This window comes from Acinonyx jubatus, chromosome D2, assembly GCF_027475565.1.
Source record: "Acinonyx jubatus isolate Ajub_Pintada_27869175 chromosome D2, VMU_Ajub_asm_v1.0, whole genome shotgun sequence".
Classification (NCBI taxonomy): Eukaryota; Metazoa; Chordata; class Mammalia; order Carnivora; family Felidae; genus Acinonyx; species Acinonyx jubatus.
This window is the reverse complement of record NC_069393.1, coordinates 10,096,968-10,116,998: the sequence shown is the minus strand read 5'-3', so window position 1 is coordinate 10,116,998 and position 20,031 is coordinate 10,096,968. Positions and strand designations below refer to the sequence as shown.

The 20,031-nt window shown below is 40.2% G+C and overlaps 1 protein-coding gene across 11 annotated transcripts in view; it reads left to right on the top strand.

Annotated features, from left to right (window-relative positions):
• The window catches only part of LOC106982520 (zinc finger protein 37A-like), a 179,105-nt gene that overhangs the window by 106,352 nt on the left and 52,722 nt on the right, over positions 1–20,031 (top strand). For 6 of the 11 annotated variants that reach the window (XM_053206950.1, XM_053206942.1, XM_053206951.1 and 3 more), the window contains one exon: positions 8,771–10,942. In XM_053206950.1, coding sequence (XP_053062925.1) covers positions 8,771–10,224 — 1,454 coding nt within the window. In that variant the 3' untranslated portion in view covers positions 10,225–10,942. Of the gene's footprint in view, positions 1–8,770; positions 14,253–20,031 lie in introns of those variants that run through there. The other 5 variants (XM_053206946.1, XM_053206944.1, XM_053206945.1 and 2 more) reach the window with 3 other exon arrangements.

Genomic DNA, 20,031 nt, shown 5'->3' with positions numbered 1-20,031 from the left:
ATACAAGTATTGGTACGAGTATCTGGATTAGAGCAGATCAATTATTATTTATGTAAAGCAAAGTAACAATTTTGTGGTTCTGGTGTACCTCGATTTCTTACTCTCGGAGCAATAAGAAAAACCAGGGGTCTTGCACATACATGCAGAATTGGTATTTTGGGTGCAGAACACCGATAAAATGAATCTGGGTGCTTGCATAGAGGAGAGAGGTAGTTGTCCCCCTACCCTTTTTAAAGCAGAGAGGGGAACCTTTGCTCCCTTAGAAAGGAGCCCAAGTTCACACTCTAATCCTTTGAACTATGAGTAAATTTCTTTAGGGAAAAAGACGGTCATTATCTCCAGCTATGTATGTATGTATGTATGTACTTTTTAAGTTCATTTATTTATTTTGAGAGGCAGGGGAGGTACAGAGAGGGAGGATCCCAAGCAGTCTCCACGCTGTCAGCGCAGAGCCCCACATGGGACTCCAACTCATGAACCATGAGATCATGACCTGAGCCAAAGCTGCGAGTTGGACGTTTAACTGACTGAGCCACCCAGGCGCCCCTGTCTCCAGCTGTATACCCAGGATGGCATCAGAGTCCCAGGTCCAGCATGCCCACTGAACTGTAAATCTCTCTAGAGTGTGTCCCTATCTCATTAGTCATTAATTACTTTCCAAGCTTCATTCTTGCACCTTAAGCTCCAAGTTTTATTGAGATTTGCTCAAAAAGTCCTAACTGTTCAGTAACATAAAATTTATTTTCCCTACAGTCCCACAGTACCATTCGTTTTATTTCTGACTTCTGGCCAGTTTTTCTGTGTACGTGCCATTCTTCATTTTGTTTTAGTCTTGAAACAGGTTTGTATGCTGAAAGCTAGATGCTCTTCACGTTTTTCCATTCACCTTTTACCTGGCCCGAGGTGGTAAACCAGGTGCGGCAGCATTTATTGATATTTTGTACAGACTGTGCCTTGGTCTGTGTGGAAGAAGTCTGTGGCACGCTCTGTGGTCCATACAGCCGTGGCCAGCCAGTTAAAACTGACTTGAATGCCTTCCAGGCTGAGGCAGGGTCATGAAGCATTTCAGCTCAAGGCAGGAAAAGATTCTGTCCCTCTTTCTAACAGAACACCTGCACTGTAGGTGACACTGCTCACAGAGTGCATGTCTGGGGTCTGTTCAGCACCAGGTGTTTGCTCACATACTTGAGTGTTTCTGATAACCACCCCTGGGTGCAGATCACACTTCAGTTTCAAGTTAATGCCACACACACACACACACACACACACACAATCTCAGAGGGTATACTGGGAAATAAAAATTTTGCAGTTGTTAGCACCACCTGCCCCCGCTGCCTCCATCGTGGCTTCTCACTGTCTGGTAAACTTTAGACCCCCACCCCAGTACCAGTCTAAATATTTGGTTTTGTCTTCTTTTCAGGCAGTCAGTTCTAAACAGTCCTGCTTGTCCATGACGCCATTTCGTCCATCCCCTTCTCTGTGGTATGCATGGTACCCACAGGTGCTCCGAGCTGCTGTCTTGTGACACCAAGCAGGGATGGGGGAAGCAGCTGCCAACTTCACTGCCAGGGATTCGCTGCAGTTTGTAGTTGGGTTGAAGAGCGCGGGCGGCAGTTAGCGGGAGCAGCAGAGGCATTGGTCCTCTGGGAGGAGAACTCCGAGAGCAGGTCTGACAGCCCTGTCCCCATGCTGCTATAAAGGTTCGCTTTCCAAGTGCCAGAGAGTTTGCTTTCCTTCCGTCATTACAAAGTCCGCGTGTCTTATTGGAAACTGCAGCCTCACAGTCTTTCCAGCCATCCTCCACTCTTAGCCAGACCTTGCATCTGGAAGGGCCAGGTACAAGGGAGACCACAGCCCTGTAACAGAAGCGTTGTCATACAACTTAGAATTAATTCTGATGCTTGAAACTGTTTTTTGGCTGTGTTCTGGCCTGGAGTTGCTGTCAGGGAAAAGAGATCCATCATGTGCATGTGAACGGTCAGGGTGAGATGTTGAATTTGCAAAAGAGGTCCGTGTACTACCCGCCCCCATATTCACCCTTTTTCCCCTAATTGTATCCAGGAAATAGCCTGGAGACCATCCCTTTTGAGGACAGCTGCATTTAATAGACTGCTTTTCTAAGGTGTGTGCCAAGAAAGAGGTGAGGGAAATAGACTCATTCTTGCTCATTATTGAAAAGTCACAGTAGTGAGATATCCTCTAAAGGAGTTTAAAATTGAGATCGATTCCCTGTCCCAGAATGGATGCTCCCTACCCCCCACCTTGCACCTTCCACAGGAACATGAGCTAAGAACACAGTCAGCTCCTGTAGTCTGGGTGGTGCAGGCCCCGGCACCAGAAGTAGCCCTCTCCACGATTCTGCCAGGATTCACCGTGTTTCCACAGCCCACAGTGCCTCGGGGTGGCTTTCAACATTGTCATGGTCTGAGTCCTGCCACTACACAGAGGGACCACACCTGCTTTCACACCTGCCTGGCAGAGCTGAAGGACACAGCAGAGCAGCAGCTAGGAGAGAGCTCTGTGACTCCATCAAGGCCTTTCTTGCTGGGTTTTATTTTAAAAAGTCTTTTTTGGGGGCGCCTGGGTGTCTCCGTTGAATGTCCAACTTAGGCTCAGGTCATGATCTCGTGGTTCAAGAGTTTGAGCCCTGCTTCGGGCTCTGTGCTGACAGCTCAAAGCCTGGAGCCTGCTTCGGATTCTCTGTCTCCCTCTCTCTGTGCCCCTCCCCCACTTGCAAGTGCGTTCTCTCTCTCTCTCTCTCTCAAAAATAAATAAACATTAAAAAAATGAATAAAATAGAAAGTCTTTTTCACCTTGCCAGTGGTAGATTCCAAGTTGATCCACTCAAAAATGGGTTCAACAGGCTAGAGACCCATTATCACTCTCCAGTAAATCAGGCATCACATTTTAACAAGAGCTCATTAGCAAGTTCAAAATGATTTTTCCAAAAGGCAGCTAGCTCCCAAAGTGTCTCTCTGTCTGGACAGGCCCTCCCTAGTTCTGTTCTCCTTCTGCACACGGCCCTCCCTTAGGCAGATCATCTGTCTTGCAGACTTGTTCTGTCTCCAGTACTGTAAGATTCTACACATGGACACTAAATCCTCACCCACAGACACTTCTTCCCTTGATAGGGACGACTGTCTCTGGGACTTACACCAAATTGTTTTCTGCCACATCTTTGGACGTAGTAGCCACAAGACAATACAGAGATGTTTTTAAAAATTCCCCCTTTTTTTGCTTAGTGCAAAATTCGCACCTACTCCTAGAAGCTAAATTCAGCATTGGGTGTTGGCTGGGGCAGAGCTTGGGGCTGCAGGGCTGCCATGGAAATCTTTTTAGGAACCCCCCCCCCCCCACCACTGCCACCTTTTAAAAGTTCTTCTTTGATCCACGGTTCATGGGTTGCTTAGAAGGGAGTTGCTTCTAAAATCATTCTTTTGTAGTTATCCTTCAGGTCTTGAGTTCTGATTTAATACAGAGAAGATTCTTTGTTTGATTGCAGTGGCTTGAAAGTTGTTGATGTTGTCTGTTTGTACTTGAGAAGGATATATGTTCTACAATTGTTTCATGTAGTGTTTTATAATGGTCTTCTGGTCTTCAGGTCTTCTGTATCCTGATTGTCTTTTGTCAGCCACTCTGTCAGTTACTAAGTAAGGTGTTTTAAAATCTCCAAGTATGATATTTCTTGAAGCTGTATTATTAGGCAGACAGAAATTTACGATTGTTATGTCTCACCTTTTAATGGACTCTTGAACCACTATGTGGTGCCTGTCTCCGTATACGCAGTGATGCTCTTCCTTCGAGTCCATTTCTGGTATTAACATCACCACACCAGCTTTCTTTTCTTTAGAGTTTGTAGGATATATTCTGTTTCATCCTTTACTGCCAGCCTTACCACACTCTGGTTGTTGTTAAATCTAGTCTGACATTTTAAATTTCTTGTTTAGACTGTTCAGTCCATTTATGTTTACTGGTATAATTGGGCTTAAGCCTGCAGTCCTATTTCGTGTCTTTATGTACCATTTCTTCTTTCTTCTGTTATTTCTCCTTTCACAACTCCTTTTGGGTTTTTTAATTATTACTTTCTTTTGCCTCTATTAGCTTTTTATAGTTATATAGTCTTTTATATAGACTAGTTATATAGTCTTTTAAAAAATTATTATCCTTTTAGGGGTTACACTGTATGTAACAATATGCATTCTGTTAGGGCAGAACTGGAGAGACGAGTGGATGCCGGCTGTGTGGAGATGTTCAGTCGTGGGAGCTGTATGAGAGCTTCTTGCTCATGAGTGCAAATAAACCAGAGGTGTGGGCTCGTGGCTGAATCCTGAGGCACCATGAGGTTTAGAAGTGATGACGATGAGGACTGAGCAGTGGGGACGGTGGGGGAGTCTGTGAGGATGGAGTAAATTTGAGAGAAGGTGATACTCTGGAGGCCAGAGAAGAATTTCAAGGAGAAGTAAAGGACCTCAGGCTTGAAGACAGAAACATAAAGTTGGCATTTTAACCTTGACTTCTTAGAAACAGGAAGAGCTAAGACCTGCCAGTCAAACCCCACTTTGAAAGAACAAGCAGAAAGCTTAACTGTCAACAACAGAACAAGTGAAGGGTTGCCAAGAGCAGGGAAAAACGGGGTGGAGGTGTGTGCCCAGCTGCCACGTCCAAAGGTGTGACCTCGGATCGTCGAACCTCATCTTACAGAACAGGAGGAAGGACTTTTAGGATGCTGGTAGATCTCTGTAGTTTCTTTGTGAGAAGCAGAGGGCTGGAGTGGACTCCACACTGGGGGCTGGATGAGGACTCGCACACACAAGCTCTGTTGGAAAGATGCAGGCCATCTGTGAAGTGGTGGAAAGTGCAGAAGACTTTGATACTTGAAACAAACCAAAGACTTCTCTCGGTTGGCTGGAGACTGTAGTAAAGATTGAGAGCATGCAGTGCCCTTGTTAAGAAACATAACACGAGATGGATTCAAAGTTATTATGAGAAACAGGAGAAGACAGGACAAGCAAGTGGCAGGTGAAAAACAATTCACTTGAAAATGTTATCGTGTAATGTCTGAATATTGTCACTAGTTTTTAATATAAATTAACAATGAAACATGGTTTCTGGTGTACGAGAGCATAAGAGAGGCAGGTAATTCATTCTGAAGGAGATAGTAAGACCACAGGAAGGTGTGTTATGAACTGTGTTATATCATAGGAAATAATTCTATGTTATTATATCATAGGAAATAATTCTATGTTATATCATAGGAAATAATTGAAAAAAAAAGAATAAAATCACTGCAGTAATCAAAATACAATTAAAAAAAAAAAAAACAGAGGTAGAAAAGATATTGCAGGGGTACCTGGCCGGCTCACTCGGTGGAACAGAAGATGCTTGATCGCAGGGTTGTAAATTAAGCCCCATGTTGGGTGTAGACATTACATAAAAATCTAGGAAAAACAAAAAGATATTGCTGAAAATAAGTAGGAAACATGGAGGTTGTAAATGAGAAACCTAAACAGAAAACAAGGTGTGGAAAGAGTGCCTGACATTGAGTAATGGCTTCTTGTGTTCATCACATGTTTTATATTGCCAAGAGACTACTCAGCATACTTCTTGTTCCATGTCTGCCCGTCAGGAAATTAATTCCTGGTCATATAGTTAGGTAATTATAGTTTATAGAGGCTTCTCTTCCTATCAGTATTTTGATCCTCCAAAGAGAAAGATCTTGGTTTCACTTCTTAAAAATCTAGTATTACACATTAATGATTTTGCTTGACCGTGGAGCCACATAGAGCCAGATTTTCATAATAATGCAGAAAGCCATTACCACAAATTCTTTACAAACTTACATGCCAGCTCATCAATCATGTAAGATTTGTTAGACTCTGATTTATTCTGTGTACACTGACATAGAGACTGAAAAAAATCGTGTCTATTATCATCCTTGTTTCTTATCAGAAGTAGCACACACTCATTTTAAAATTTACTATGGAGTGTGAAAGCCAACCCCGTGTCATCTCCCTCAGATGAACAGGACATTTTTGATGGGGTTTATATGGATGTGTTAATAGCATTTAAATACTTATTTTCATTATAAACTAACATTAATTATTAATGTCATAATATTAAATACATTATTCTATACATGCTTTTTAAAAAGTTTTCAGTGACATTTTACCATATTCGCTGTTTTTTTTACAGAAGTTTTTTTTTTTAAGTTTATTTATTTATTTTGATAGCGTGAGTGGGAGAGGGGCAGAGAAAGGGGAAGAGAGAGAATCCCAAGCAGGTTGTGCACTGTCAGGGGCTCAAACCCAACAAACCATGAGATCGTGATCTGAGCCAAAATCAGACGCTTAACTGACTGAGCCACCCAGGTGCCCCAGAAATATTTTTAAAAGTACAGACGTTAAACCACTAAACCTTTCAGTATGATGCTTAAAATTTGTGTTTGGTAAAGCTGTGCAGTTAATTCTGATAAAAACCGTTTGTTAAATACCATTGACTTCATATCTGTTCAGTGTTGAAAGAAAATCATAGGTAGAGTTATGGCTGCCAGAAACATAGTTGAATGAAAATCAGAGCTGCATGAAATATTTAAAAATTTAGTATTTGGGGTGCTTGGGGAGCACAGTCGATTGGGTGTTCAACTCTTGATTTTGGCTTAGGTCATCTAGTGGTTCGTGGGATTGAGCCCCTTGTCAGGCTCTGCGGTGATGTCACAGAGCCTGCTTAGGATTCTTTCTCTCCCTTTCTCTCTGTCCCTCCCCTGTTCACACACACTGTCTCTCAAAATAAATGAATAAACATTTAAAAAAAAAATTAGTGTTTAACAAAGACAGTGTTACCGCAGTGTAGTTCATGTTTGTGGTAAAGTAAATTATACAAACAGATTTTTTTTTAACTTTTTATTTTAATCACCCAGTGCTTATCACGACAGGTGCACTCCTTAATCCCCATCCCCTATTTTACCCATCCCCCCACCCACCTCTCCTCTGGTGACCATCAGTTTGTTCTCTATAGTTAAGAATCTGTTTCTTGGTTTCTTTCCCTTTTGTCCCCCCTTTGCTTGTTTGTTGTGTTTCTTAAATTCCACATACAAGTGAAATCATACAGTATTTGTCTTTCTCTGACCAGCTTATTTCACTTACCGTTACATTCTCTAGCTCCATCCATGTTGTTGCAAATGGCATGATTTTATTCTTTTTGATGGCTGAGTAATATTCCGTTGTATGTATGTGTGTGTATATATATACATATATACATACATATATACATATATACATATATATACATATATACATATATATACACACACATACCACATCCTCTTTATCCATTCATCTATCAATGGACACTTGGGCTGCTTTCATATCTTAGCTATTGTAAATAATGCTGCTATAAACATTGGGGTGCATGTATCCCTTTGAACTAGTATTTTTGTATTCTTTGGGTAGGTACCCAGTACTGTGAGTGCGGGATCATAGGGTAGTTCTATTTTTAACTCTTTTGAGGAATCTCCATACTGCTTTCCGCAGTGGCTGTACCAGGTTGCATTCCCACCAACAGTGCATGAGGGTTCCTTTCTCTCCGCATCATCACCAATACCTGTTGTTTTATGTATTTTTTATTTTAGCCATTCTGACAGGTGTGAGGTGATATCTCATTGTGGTTTTGATTTGCATTTCCCTGACGAGTGATGTTGAGCATCTTTTCATGTGTCTGTTGACCATCTATCCGTATGTTTTCTTTGGAGAAATGTTTGCTTATGTTTTAGGTCTTTTTTTTTTTTTTTTTTTTTAACAAATAAGGCTGAAAGTTATGTTGGGAAGGCAACTTTTTAAAAACATTATTGGACTGTAAGCTAACGGAGTGAAAGAATATAAGATTATGAATGAGAATGAGCAATTTATAAGGGACAAACAGCTGGGCTTACCAGAGTAAAATATATTCATTCTAGATTTGTAAATTGACAGCTTGATTCTCAGCTGAATCCGGATATAACTGATATGTTCTCTTCAGTGTGATACCATTGTAAAAAATATTGTCAGTTCTTAGGTTGTTGGACTCAATAGTATTATTACGGGTTTTGTACAGTATCATATATCATTACAAATATAGTATTGTAGATAGCAGAGGAGTAAAGGTGAGCATGCATAACCAAAAAAATATTAAAGTAAAGGTAAATGACAGTTTTAGGACCAGGTTTAGAATTGTAGGTTTTCATGTTTTGCAAAGATATAGAAGTGTGTGTGTGTGTGTGTGTGTGTGTGTGTGTGTGTGTGTGAGTGTGTGTGTATGCAGGATTGAAGACTAATGTTAAATCAGGTGAGATTTGGTTGGGGGAAAGCCAGAAAGCATTGGAAGAGGGATTGATGGTTCACTATTGAACAACTCAGATGGAATAAAGGAAAATATCTATAAATCAGAAAAGAGCTGTACATCTGATCCTGTGGCAAGGCTGGCTTGACCACTCATTGATTTTGCTATTTTGTTGTATGTTTTTATTGCTAGTGATTTAGAGCTAGTAACAGAATTAGATATTAGAGATTGGGTTATAGTACTGTTCTCTTTTGAATTAGAGTTCTTAGAAATTTGATTTGTTGCTGTTGTGTAGAATGGAAGAGAGAGATGAGACTGGAAATGTGTATACTGTTGTCATAATCTAGATGTGAGAAGATAATGACCTAAACTTACCCACTCCCCAAAACCTAACTAATTCTGTTTCTCCTAATTTTCCTGTCAACTAATCTTCCTTGTCACTCTATTTATATTTCAGAATTAATTAATAGCAGTAGAAACTATTCAAGAAAGAAGTTCAATGAGTTTAACAAAGGTAGAAATTGGCTCCATAATGATAAGCATGAAGGAATTTATTCTGAAGAGAAACTTTATAAATATAATAAAAACGGGAATGGCCTCCATCTTAATGAAGATATTGTTCACCGTCAGAAAATTCAAATTTTGGAGCAACCTTTTGAGTACAGTGAATGTAGGAAAGCTTTCCATGAGAATTCACTCTTTGTTGTACATAAGAAAACTTACACAGGAAAGAACTCCTGTGAACACACTGATTATGGGAAGATCTTCTGTGATATGTCATCCCTCATGGCTCATCAGAGAACACATCCAAGAGAGAATCAGTGTGAATTTAATGAATGTGGAGAAAATTTCTTTGAGGAATCCATTCTCTTTGAGCATCAGAGTGTTCAGCCTTTCAGCCAGAAGTCAAACCTCATTCCAGTTCAGAGAAGCCACTCAATTGACAATGTGATTGAATATAATGAATGTAGAACGTTTTTCAGTGAAAAGCTAGTCTTTGGTGTACAACAGAGAACACGCACAGGAGAAAAACCTTATGAGTGTCATGATTGCGGAAAAACCTTCAACCAGAAGTCAGCCCACACAAGACATCAGAGAACACACACAGGGGAAAAATCTTGTGAATGTCAGGAATGTGGGAAAACTTTCTACAAGAATTCAGACCTCATTAAACACCAGAGAATTCACACAGGGGAGAAACCTTTTGAATGTCAGGAATGTGGGAAATCCTTCAGTGAAAAGTCAACCCTCACTCAACATCGAAGAACACACACAGGGGAGAAACCGTATGAATGTCGTGAATGTGGGAAAGCCTTCTCGTTCAAGTCAGTCCTTACTGTACATCAGAAAACACACACAGGGGAGAAGCCCTACGAGTGTTATGAATGTAGGAAAGCCTTTCTTAGAAAATCAGACCTCATTAAACATCGAAGAACTCACACAGGGGAGAAACCTTATGAATGTAATGAATGTGGGAAATCCTTCTCTGAGAAGTCAACCCTTACCAAACATCTGAGAACTCACACAGGTGAGAAACCCTATGAATGTATTGAATGTGGGAAATTTTTCTGCTACTACTCGGGTTTCACAGAACATCAGAGAAGACACACAGGCGAGAAACCTTTTGGATGTAACGAATGTGGGAAAAACTTCCGTCAGAAGTCAGCCCTAATTGTTCATCAGAGAACTCACATAAGACAGAAACCCTATGAATGTAATGAATGTGGGAAATCATTCTGTGTAAAGTCAAAACTCATTGCACATCATAGAACACACACAGGGGAAAAACCCTATGAATGTAATGTATGTGGAAAATCATTTTATGTGAAGTCAAAACTCACTGTACATCAACGAACACATTTGGGGAGAAACCCTATAAATGTAATAAATGGGGGAAATCACTCTGGGTGAAGTCAAGATTTTATAGAAAAAGAATGCAAAAGGGGAGAAAAATCTGTTGCTGTAATGATTTTGAAAACATCTTAGGTCTAAAGTCAGTTCTCACAATACAGCAGAGAACTTACAGAGGAGAGGGAATAATATGAAGCTACTGAATATAGAAAATTTTAGTGCTGGAATTTGAACCATAGAATATATCAGAAATCTCAGAGTGGAGAACACCTTATCAGCAAATCGCCCAAAGCCACACCTCACAAGTTAGAAACCTCTATTAATGTTCATAGGGTAGAAAATACTTGATCCACAGGCTATAGAACATGCACAGATTATAGGAAGCTATAGGAAAGCATTGTGCTATTTTATTAGTTGTGTTTAGCATCTCAGTGGATATCAGTAGTTTCTAGACAAAATACATTATTTTAAATGTGTGGGAGCTTTAAGTTAAAATCTAAGCTTATGCATCAGATATTTTGAATTGAAGGATCTCTGGCAATTTAAGGTGGAGGATGGTTTTCATTTAGAAATAGCTTTGTATTTTTGTTGAGATGCAATTTGGCCCATTGCCGGGCTTGTTATTCCCCACTGTTTAAGGTATTAGATGTGAAAACACAGCACGCTGGGACCAGCAGTTGGAAGCAAGTCAGAGGCTCATGCATCTGCAGAAGAAGAGAAGATTTTTAGCAAGAGGACCCACCAGGAGGACTTTCGGATGCCCAGGTAGAGAGAGAGGTTCTGGATTGTTGGCTCATGGACGGGCAGCTTGCCAGCAGGATGTGTTCATGCTTCTGGGGCAGACTGTTGAGAGCGGCTCATCCTGGCCTAGGGGGTCAGAGGGGAAAGGTGGGTTGCTGCACGCACAACTTAGTGGAGGCAGTAGAAGTGAGCGTGCATGAAGCATAGGTGGTCTCTTCCCTGGCAGGCGTTTACGTTTGTCTCAGTGTCACCCTGCTGGGGTGACTTGTCATACCCCACTCTGTCTCTCCACATACTTAATACCTTCATAGGTGATGTAACAATTTCCAAAAAACGTAATAGTCACATACAAAAATCTATTCTTTGGAGCACCAGGGTGGCTCATTTGGTTAAACATTCAGCTCTTGATTTTGGTTCGGGTTGTGATCTCATGGTTCGGGAATTTGAGCCCCATGTTAGGCACCATGCTGAGAGCACAGAGCCTGCTTGGGATTATCTCTCTCAGCCTGTCTCTCTCTCTCTCTCTCTCTCTCTCCCCTCTCTCAATAAGCATTTAAAAATGCATTCTTAAATATAAAGCTTTAAAAAAGCACAAGTAAAAATAAGTAAATTAAAAAGCACAAGTAGATTCCAGTGCTGGGTAGTAACTTGTAGCAGGTCGGTGCCCTAATGAGAACAACTAGAGAAACATCACAAAAAGCATCTGTTTCAATGCAGCTTATTGCTGCAGGAGCAAAGAGGACTAAAGGTAAAATTCAGGAGAGGAGTGAGTCACAGAAAGTTCCCCGGGCAAAATGCACCTGTTTCCCCTGGGAGCATTTGCCAGCTTTGGGCACAGAGGAACCTGAGTCCTGAGCTTGGCTCAGGTAGAGGGTGAAGCTCGTAGCGAGAGGGCGGAGACCAGAAGCCAGCAGAACTTTCAGCAGTCAAGGCTGGAGTGAAAATTTCTTCAACATTAGAGGCTTAAGCCTCGTAGCTAGTTTCTCAAATTTTTAGAAGATTGACTCAGGACGGGAAGGAGCCTGAAAAGCTAGGCCGAAAGTCGATTTTATTCAGGACAGAAAAAATGATTGGAATTCAGTTCCAAAAAATGATTGGAACTGTTAGTAGGATGGGCCCTTGGCGAGCACAGCACGCTATCAGTAAAGGTAAGGTCATACCAGAGGTCAGTTGTACAAATGATACCTGATATTAAAAAAAAAAACCAAAACTGCCCAGAAAGAAAACTCTGAGTACAGATGCTTTCACTGCAGTTATTCCAAATATTTAAGAAGGAAATAATAGGAAGCTCCCATGACCTTTTCCAGAGAATGGAAGATGGAACTTTTCTAATTCATTTTGGGGGCATGGTACAACCTTGATACCAAAACCTGTAAAAGACATTTCAGGAAAGTAAAGTTAACCAATATTTTATGAATTAAGGTGCATAATCTTAAATTAAAAAAAAAAATCCAGTCATATCCATGGACCAAGTAATGTTTATTAGGGGAATCAAAGGATTTACTATTTAAAATTAAATCGATTTGGCCAGTTCTTCTTCCTCTCACGTTCTCCCTTCTCCCTTGTGCTTTCTGTGTTTCTCTTCTGCCTTCCATTCCTAGAGTGGAAGTCAGAACAGGCTTGCCACAAAGGATGAGAAAGGTGTGGTGATGTGCACACTTGCATCAGAGGTGTTGAATGCAACTGGAAGAGATGATCATCGTGGCTAAAGTATCAATAACATTGAGCAGATGAGAAAATGTGCTGAGGATGATGAGAGCCAGATCAGAGAAGGTTTTCATGAAAATGGAGAGGGGAAAGTTAGAAAATCCCGGGGTGTTGGATTGGAATGTAACTCACAGAAATGTGTGTGTGTGTGGTGTGTGTGTGAGATGGGTCTGTCTGCTGAGAGGGCCTACACACAGTGACACCCCAGGAGCAGTGTGCACACCAAATGCCAGGTTACTAATGTCTAAGTGCTCTCCTCCACCAAAAAAGGGACTGTCTCCGGAGTGATGGCTGGTTTCAGGTAAAAGATGGGGAGAAATACACGATGAACCTGAATCATCTTACCTGCCAGACAGTAAAAAAATGTTCAAATAATCATGGAGTCAAAAGAACCACCTTGGTCAGGTTTCACTGGCCAGATTTGAGACAGTTTGAACATAGCGTCAGAATTATTAATTCCCATTAATAAAATGGGAGTCCATTAATGTATAGTGATATAGATAAATTTGTAAATTCATAAAAGAGAAGGGAAGACTTGTACAGAAGAATGCCAGTTAATAAATGTAGGGAGAATAATGGACATAGAAAAACACCATTGGGCAACCATTGGAGGGGCAGTTGATTCAGGAGGTAGTTGTCAGCATAGACTAGAGTCTGTGAGTAGAGCTTTGATGAAGAACAGGATATGGCATAATCTTCAGATATCTCCCCACAAAATACCCATCAGCTGCAGAGGTGAAAGGGTGATTTTGTGATTAAACCTGGCAGACACCAGCATGATCAGGCAATCAAAGTTCACCTCACCAGTGGAGTAGGACAGGTCAGCATGATGTGTCCCCTGATGAGATGCACTGAGAAGAGGCAGCATCATTTGTGTGGTATTTTTGCCAAGAAAGCACAACCTGTAGGATGCCTGGATAGCTTAGTGAGTTAGGTGTCCAACTCTTGATCTCAGCTCAGGTCTTGATCTCAGGGTCATGAGTTTAAACCCTGTGTTGGGCTCCACACTGGGTGTAGAGTCTACTTAAAAGAAAAAAGAAAAGAAAGCTTGACCTATGTTTATTTAGGAGGAAACATCAGGTGAATCCATATGAATGGTTGTTTTAGTGAATGCAAAGCCTATAGTTTTTTATTATGTGAAAGATACGAAAAAGACTGAGAGGCTGTTTCAGATTAGAGGAGATAATTTTAAAATAAAAATGAAGACCAGACATTGGTAGAACAGTTGGCAAAATTCAGTGTATGGATTGGATGGTCATGTTTATCAATGTTTGTTTCCTGATGTGGATGATTGCTAGGTGGTTCTATAGGTTAGTGCCTTTGGGGAGAATACACACTGGAATATGTAGAGGTAATGGAGCCTCATGGCTGCAGCTTGCTTTAATTTTTTTTAATGTTTATTTTTGAGAGTGAGACTGAGTGGGGAAGGGGCAGAGACAGAGAGAGGGAGGCACAGAATCCGAAGCAGGCTCCAGGCTCTGAGCTGTCAGCACAGAGCCCGACACGGGGCTCGAACTCACAGACCAGGAGATCGTGATCTGAGCCGAAGTTGGACGCTTAACCAACTAAGCCACCCAGGTGCCTCTGCAGCTTATTTTTAAATGCTTTAGACAAAGGCTAAGAGAGAGAGAGAGAGAGCGCGTGTGCCTGTGCGCACGCATGTGCACACAGCGCATAGGACTGATGGAGGAGATGCAGTGCGGTTAGGAGAATCTGACTGAGGGGGATATGGGAGTTTTTTGGTACTGCACTTGTGACTTTTTTAAGTGTGAAGTCATTTCAGAATAAATATTTACAAGTTTAAGGTAGTTGATGTAACCTACCACATTAGTAGAAAAAATAAGTGAAGCCATTTGATTATTTCAATAGATGCAGAAAATGGATTTGGTAAAAACTTTCCTTTCATGGTTAAAAACCAACAAAACTAGGAACAGAAGGAAAGTTCATCAAACACAAAAGGAAACCAACATACAGCAAATATTATACTCAATAAATAAATATTGACCTATATCTTCCTGATATTAATGAGATAAGAATGCTTGTTACCACTTCTGTTTCACATATGACTGAAGGCTCTAGCTCATCAGTAAGGCAAAAAGGAAGAAAGTTTAAGGCCTAAAACTTGGAAGATTGAAGTGCCAACTCATTATTGGTAGGTGGTATCATTGCATGGAAAAGTGAAAAAAACTTATGGAGAAGTTACTAAAAATGGTGAATTAGCAAACTCACTGTGTAAAAAACTACAAATAGAAAACAAGTGATAGCAGGACAGTTGTATCCACCCAGGATACGGTAGCAGAGACTAGATCTACCTACCTGCCTTAAAAAAAAACTGAAAAAGGAAACTGATAAAATCCAGGAAATAACTGTTTTCATGACAGTGGACGTCAGGCAGTAAAGGGGCAGTGATCCCTATAGGTGATGGGTAGGTTCACTATATTGTGATGGTTTTTCAGCTATATTTATCAAATTATATCAAGATATACACTTAAAAATTTTTTTAAATGTTTATTATTTTTGAGAGAGAAAGAGAGCAAGCACGGGGCGGGGGCAGAGAGAGAGGGAGACACATTGGAAGCAGGCTCCAGGCTCTGAGCTGTCATCACAGAGCCCAAGGCAGGCCTCAAACTCACAGACTGTGAGATCGTGACCTGAGCTGAAGTCGCTGCTTAACCGACTGAGCCACCCAGGCACCCTGCCAAGTTGTACACTTTAAATACTGTTACATCGCTATTAAGCTTACAGTATTCCAAAAACAGTAAGTTCTAGAAATCCAAAAACTGCACCACCACCAAATTAAGGGATATTAAAGATGAAAATAAATGAAAGGATATACATAACTGTCTTGATGACTTTGAAGGTTCATTTCCCCAAAACTGAGTGGTACATTCAGTGCAACCCAATCACCATCTAACAGCAGGTTTTGTTATTGGAAATTAGCAAATCTGAATTTAAAATGTATATTCAGAGCCACCTCGGTGGCTCAGTCAGTTAAGCATCTGACTCTTGATTTTGGCTCTGGTCATAATCTCCTATGGTCATGAGATCAAGCCCCACATCACGCTCTGCGCTGGGTGTGGAGCCTGCTTAAGATTCTCTCTCCCTGTCCCTCTGCCCCTCCCCTGCTCATGCTATCTCTCTCTGTCTCTGTCTCAAAAACATGTATATGCAGATGCAGTGACCATAGCTAAGACAATCAAAATAGAAAAATAAATCTGCAGGACTTAGATTTTGGATATCAAGACTGTGGTATAGGCACAAGGATAAACAATGTCCAGAAACAGGCCCCAATATCTTAATATATGACAAAGGTGACACTTTAATATTGTAGTAAAAAGATGGTAATTTTGATAAATGGTGAGTTAGCTCTGTGTGTGTGTGTGTGTGTGTGTGTGTGTGTGTGTGTGTGTGTAAAGAAACATTTTGACTGTAGCCACCCACTATACACAAAGACTTGTTTTGTGTGGATTGTATATCTAGATGTGAAAGTAACACTTTTAGAAGAAAATATAGGCGAACATCACAGCTTTGGTTAAGACAGCTTAAACAAAAAACAAAAACCATAGATACACTATATGTTAACTAACTTGGATTTAAATTAAAAAAAAAAACGTAGATAAATTTGAGAACATTAGAATTAAAAATTGCTGTTTGTTCAAAAACAAAAACCAAAAAAAAAAAAAACACCACCAACAACAAAAAAAACATGAGTTAAAAAGCCAGCCACAGCCTGGGAGAAGATAATTGCGATGCATATATCAAACCAAGGACTCTTATAAGGCATATATAAAGAACTCCAACAAATCAGTAAGGAAAGGAAAAGTGAGCAGCAGATTGAACATGATTCACAGAGTGTATTTAAGTGACCAGTAAATGTGGAAAGTTGCTCAATTTCATTAGTCAGCAAGGAAAAGCAAATCATAATGAATATGTGATTACCAGTATACACCAGAATGGCTAAAGTGGTAGAAAGAAAAGACCAACCGATGATGAAGATACGAAGCAGCTGGGACTAATACGAGTTTGGTAGGAATGTAAATTGTACACTGTGGAAAATAGGCTCTTTCTGCTAGAGCTAAACGTGTGTACATTTGGCTGTGTAATTCTACTTCTAGGCATATATCCAACAGAAATACATGTTTACTGAAAGAATATTCATAGTACTAGAATTCTCAATGGAAGTAGAAACGGCACACATGGCCACAACACTAAAATGAATATATAAACTGTGCTGTTCATTCAGTGCTATACAGCAGTAGGAATGAACGAACCACAATTACACGCATGCAAAGAACACAGAAGACTTAAGTGCTGTATACATGTTTTTCATTCAAAAAGCTGGCAAATCTAATATATGGTGTTAGAATCCAGGTGGTTGCCTGGATGGTGGCAGCTTGCAGAGCCTAATGTGAGGGGGCTCCTCTGGTGCTCATCGTGTTCTTTTTGTCTCAGTATTGATTGTAGGTGTAATCAATTTACAGATGTTGTTACTTGCGAATATTTACATATATATATACATGTTTGAGTGTAAATGTTCCTTAATAAAAGCAGAAAGTCTGACGTTCACTCTCTGCTTAGATTCCTCCAACAGCTTCCCCATCTCATTTAAAAACACAACACAAGATGAATAATTAGGACAACAGCAGTAAGCGTGTGTGTGAGGGATCGCTGTGTAGTAAGTGCTTATGTATGTGAGTTTACTATAGAAAGTATTTTGTTCCCTTCTCAATGTGCTAAATAACAAAGATACTCCATGTTAAAAGCTAACCAATTTCTCTGTCTTACCTGTTCAATAAACATGTTAAGTGGAGTAATATTCCATAGTTTTACCATATATTACACATGTTCTTTCTCAGTTTCCTGGCATATAAAAGTGGATTCGGCCAGTGTTTTGTATTAATTCTTCAATAAAGAATTCAGACACTGTGTTTATGAAGTTGTTATCTGCGTCAGGATCCATCAGCGGGTATAATGAAAATACTGATTACACAAAATAAGCCATATCAATTAAAGAAAGCAGATATTAACAGTACTACTTGAGTTCAACACAGTATTGCTTTCCATTATATGAAGAAAATATCCAGCTGAAACATTCAGATGAGGAATCCACCTAGGGATGAGTTGCATAGCCCAAGCGTAACGAACCATGTACATTTGTGTTGTGATGTTGTATATACATATTTTGTCTTATTCCTTTCTTCCTAATGTAGGGGAGGCCGTAGAATTAGTTACCAGATTGCCTGGGCTCATATGACTTCTGGCCCTGTCAGTTACTAGATTTGAGACAAATTACCATCTTTTGTACTCAGACTCTCATCTGTCAAATGGGGACATTAGTAGTGGCTACTTCATAGGGGCAATTTAATATGAGCTGTGTATGTGTAAGCTGTTATTTCTTAAATTAACTTTCAAACAATTGATAGGTTCTTACAGACTCTTAATACCCAACACATTTTTCCCTTGATGACAGTGCCTTAACTTGTAATTTCTCACCTTGGCCTTGAAAGGTTCAGAGGTAAAGAACAATTATATTAAGCTAGTCATGAAAGACCCTCCCCTCCAAGATTTGTTTGGGATTGGCCCGTGTTCTAGCTGTCATCAGAGTTGTTTGCAGAAGTGTTCTGAAAACTTCCGGGAAAGGTTTCTTTCTTGCCCAGCTGAAGTGTTTTGTGCCTGGACTTGGCACTTAGTTCTGTCTTGCAACTTGCAGAGGTAGGTGGTGGTCTGAGGATGGTGGGGCAGAGAGTGAAGGGTTCATGAGGATGTTACTGAGTTGCCTATTCTAACTGTTCTACAGTGAGAACGGATGGAGGTTGTATTCAGCGTAGGCAGAGCATGGAGTAGATTCCCTGCCCAGGCAGGACCATGCGACAGGCCTCAAGGCTGGCATATCTTGTTTGAGGAACTAGTCTGGCAGAATTGTAGTCCCAAGTTCCCTGGCCATATGGGCCAGTGTCCTCAAGTCAGCAGATAAGCAGTGCTGCTGGCCATGATCTCCACTCAAGTGCTGTTTCCCTAGGCAGCTTCCCAGGTGCTCAGGTCAGGCATTTTACCTGGTGGGGTGGGCATCTCTGCACTCAGTAGTGGGTGGGGCTTTAAATGAACTCCCCTGACTGGGTGGAAAAGGGAACCAGCTCCCAGCCCTGGGAGGCTTTGTGTGTGTGGTCTTAGGCTTGTTCTGTGGTGGTGCATAATTCTCTAACAACACTAGTTTAAAATTAAAAACAAAAAAAACTTAGTAAAAATAACCATGAATACAATAACCTTTTATTCAATATACAATATATATAAACTGTAACATCAATAATGAAAATGTGTGAGAGAGGAGAAATAAAAGTGTAAAGCTTAAGAATGCTGTTGGATTTAAGTTATCAGTTTAAAATAGACATAATTTTCATATACTTTATGTAAGTTTCATGGTAACCACAAGGGAAAAACCTATAGCATTTATGCAAAAGAACATGGTAAAGAAGTCAAAGCATACTCACCAAAAGGCATTAAAACACAAATGGATAAGAAGCAAGGAACAATGGAGCTACAAAAAAGAAAATAACAAAATGCCAATTGTAAGTCCTTATCTGTCAATAATTACTTTAAAGTAAAGAGATTATAGTCTTCAAAGACCTAGAAAGGTTGAATGGATAAAACAATAAAATCCCATGATAGGCTGCCTACAAGAGACTCTAGCATTAAGTTGCATACTGACTGAGAGTGAAAGAATGGAAAAAATATTTCATGCAAATGGTAACCAAAAATAGCAGGGGTAGCTATCCTTATGTCAGACAAAATTGACTTTAAAAATAGTAAAAGAAAAGTTCATTATATGACAGTAAAAGTGTCAATCCATCAAGAAGATACAACAGTTTGTATATATTTATGCACCCATCATTAAAGCAACTAAATATATAAGGTAAAAGTAGCAGAGCTAAAAGGAAAAATAAACAGCAATGCAATATTTGGGGACACTAATACCCCTCTTTCAAAAAGGATACATCATTCAGACAGAGAATCAACCAGGAAATAACCGGGTTTGAGCAGCACTGTAGGCCAAAAGGACCTAATGGACATATACACAGAACATCAGAATACACATTCTTCTCAAGCATGCATGGAACACTTTATACAGGAGACCATATGTCCACAAAACAAGTCAGCAAATTCAAGAAGACTGAAGTCATACCAAGTATCTTCGTTGACCACAATGGTATGAAATTAAAAAATCAGTAATGGGAGGATAACTGAAAAACTCCCATTGGAAATTAAACAACACTCCCTCAAAAACCAGTGTATCAAATAATAAATGGGTAAAATAGTATCTTGAGACAAATGAAAATGGAAAGACAACATACCACAACATATTGGAATGTAGCAGTACTTTCCCTTCTCAAACTATTCCAAAAAACAGAAGAGGAAGGAATA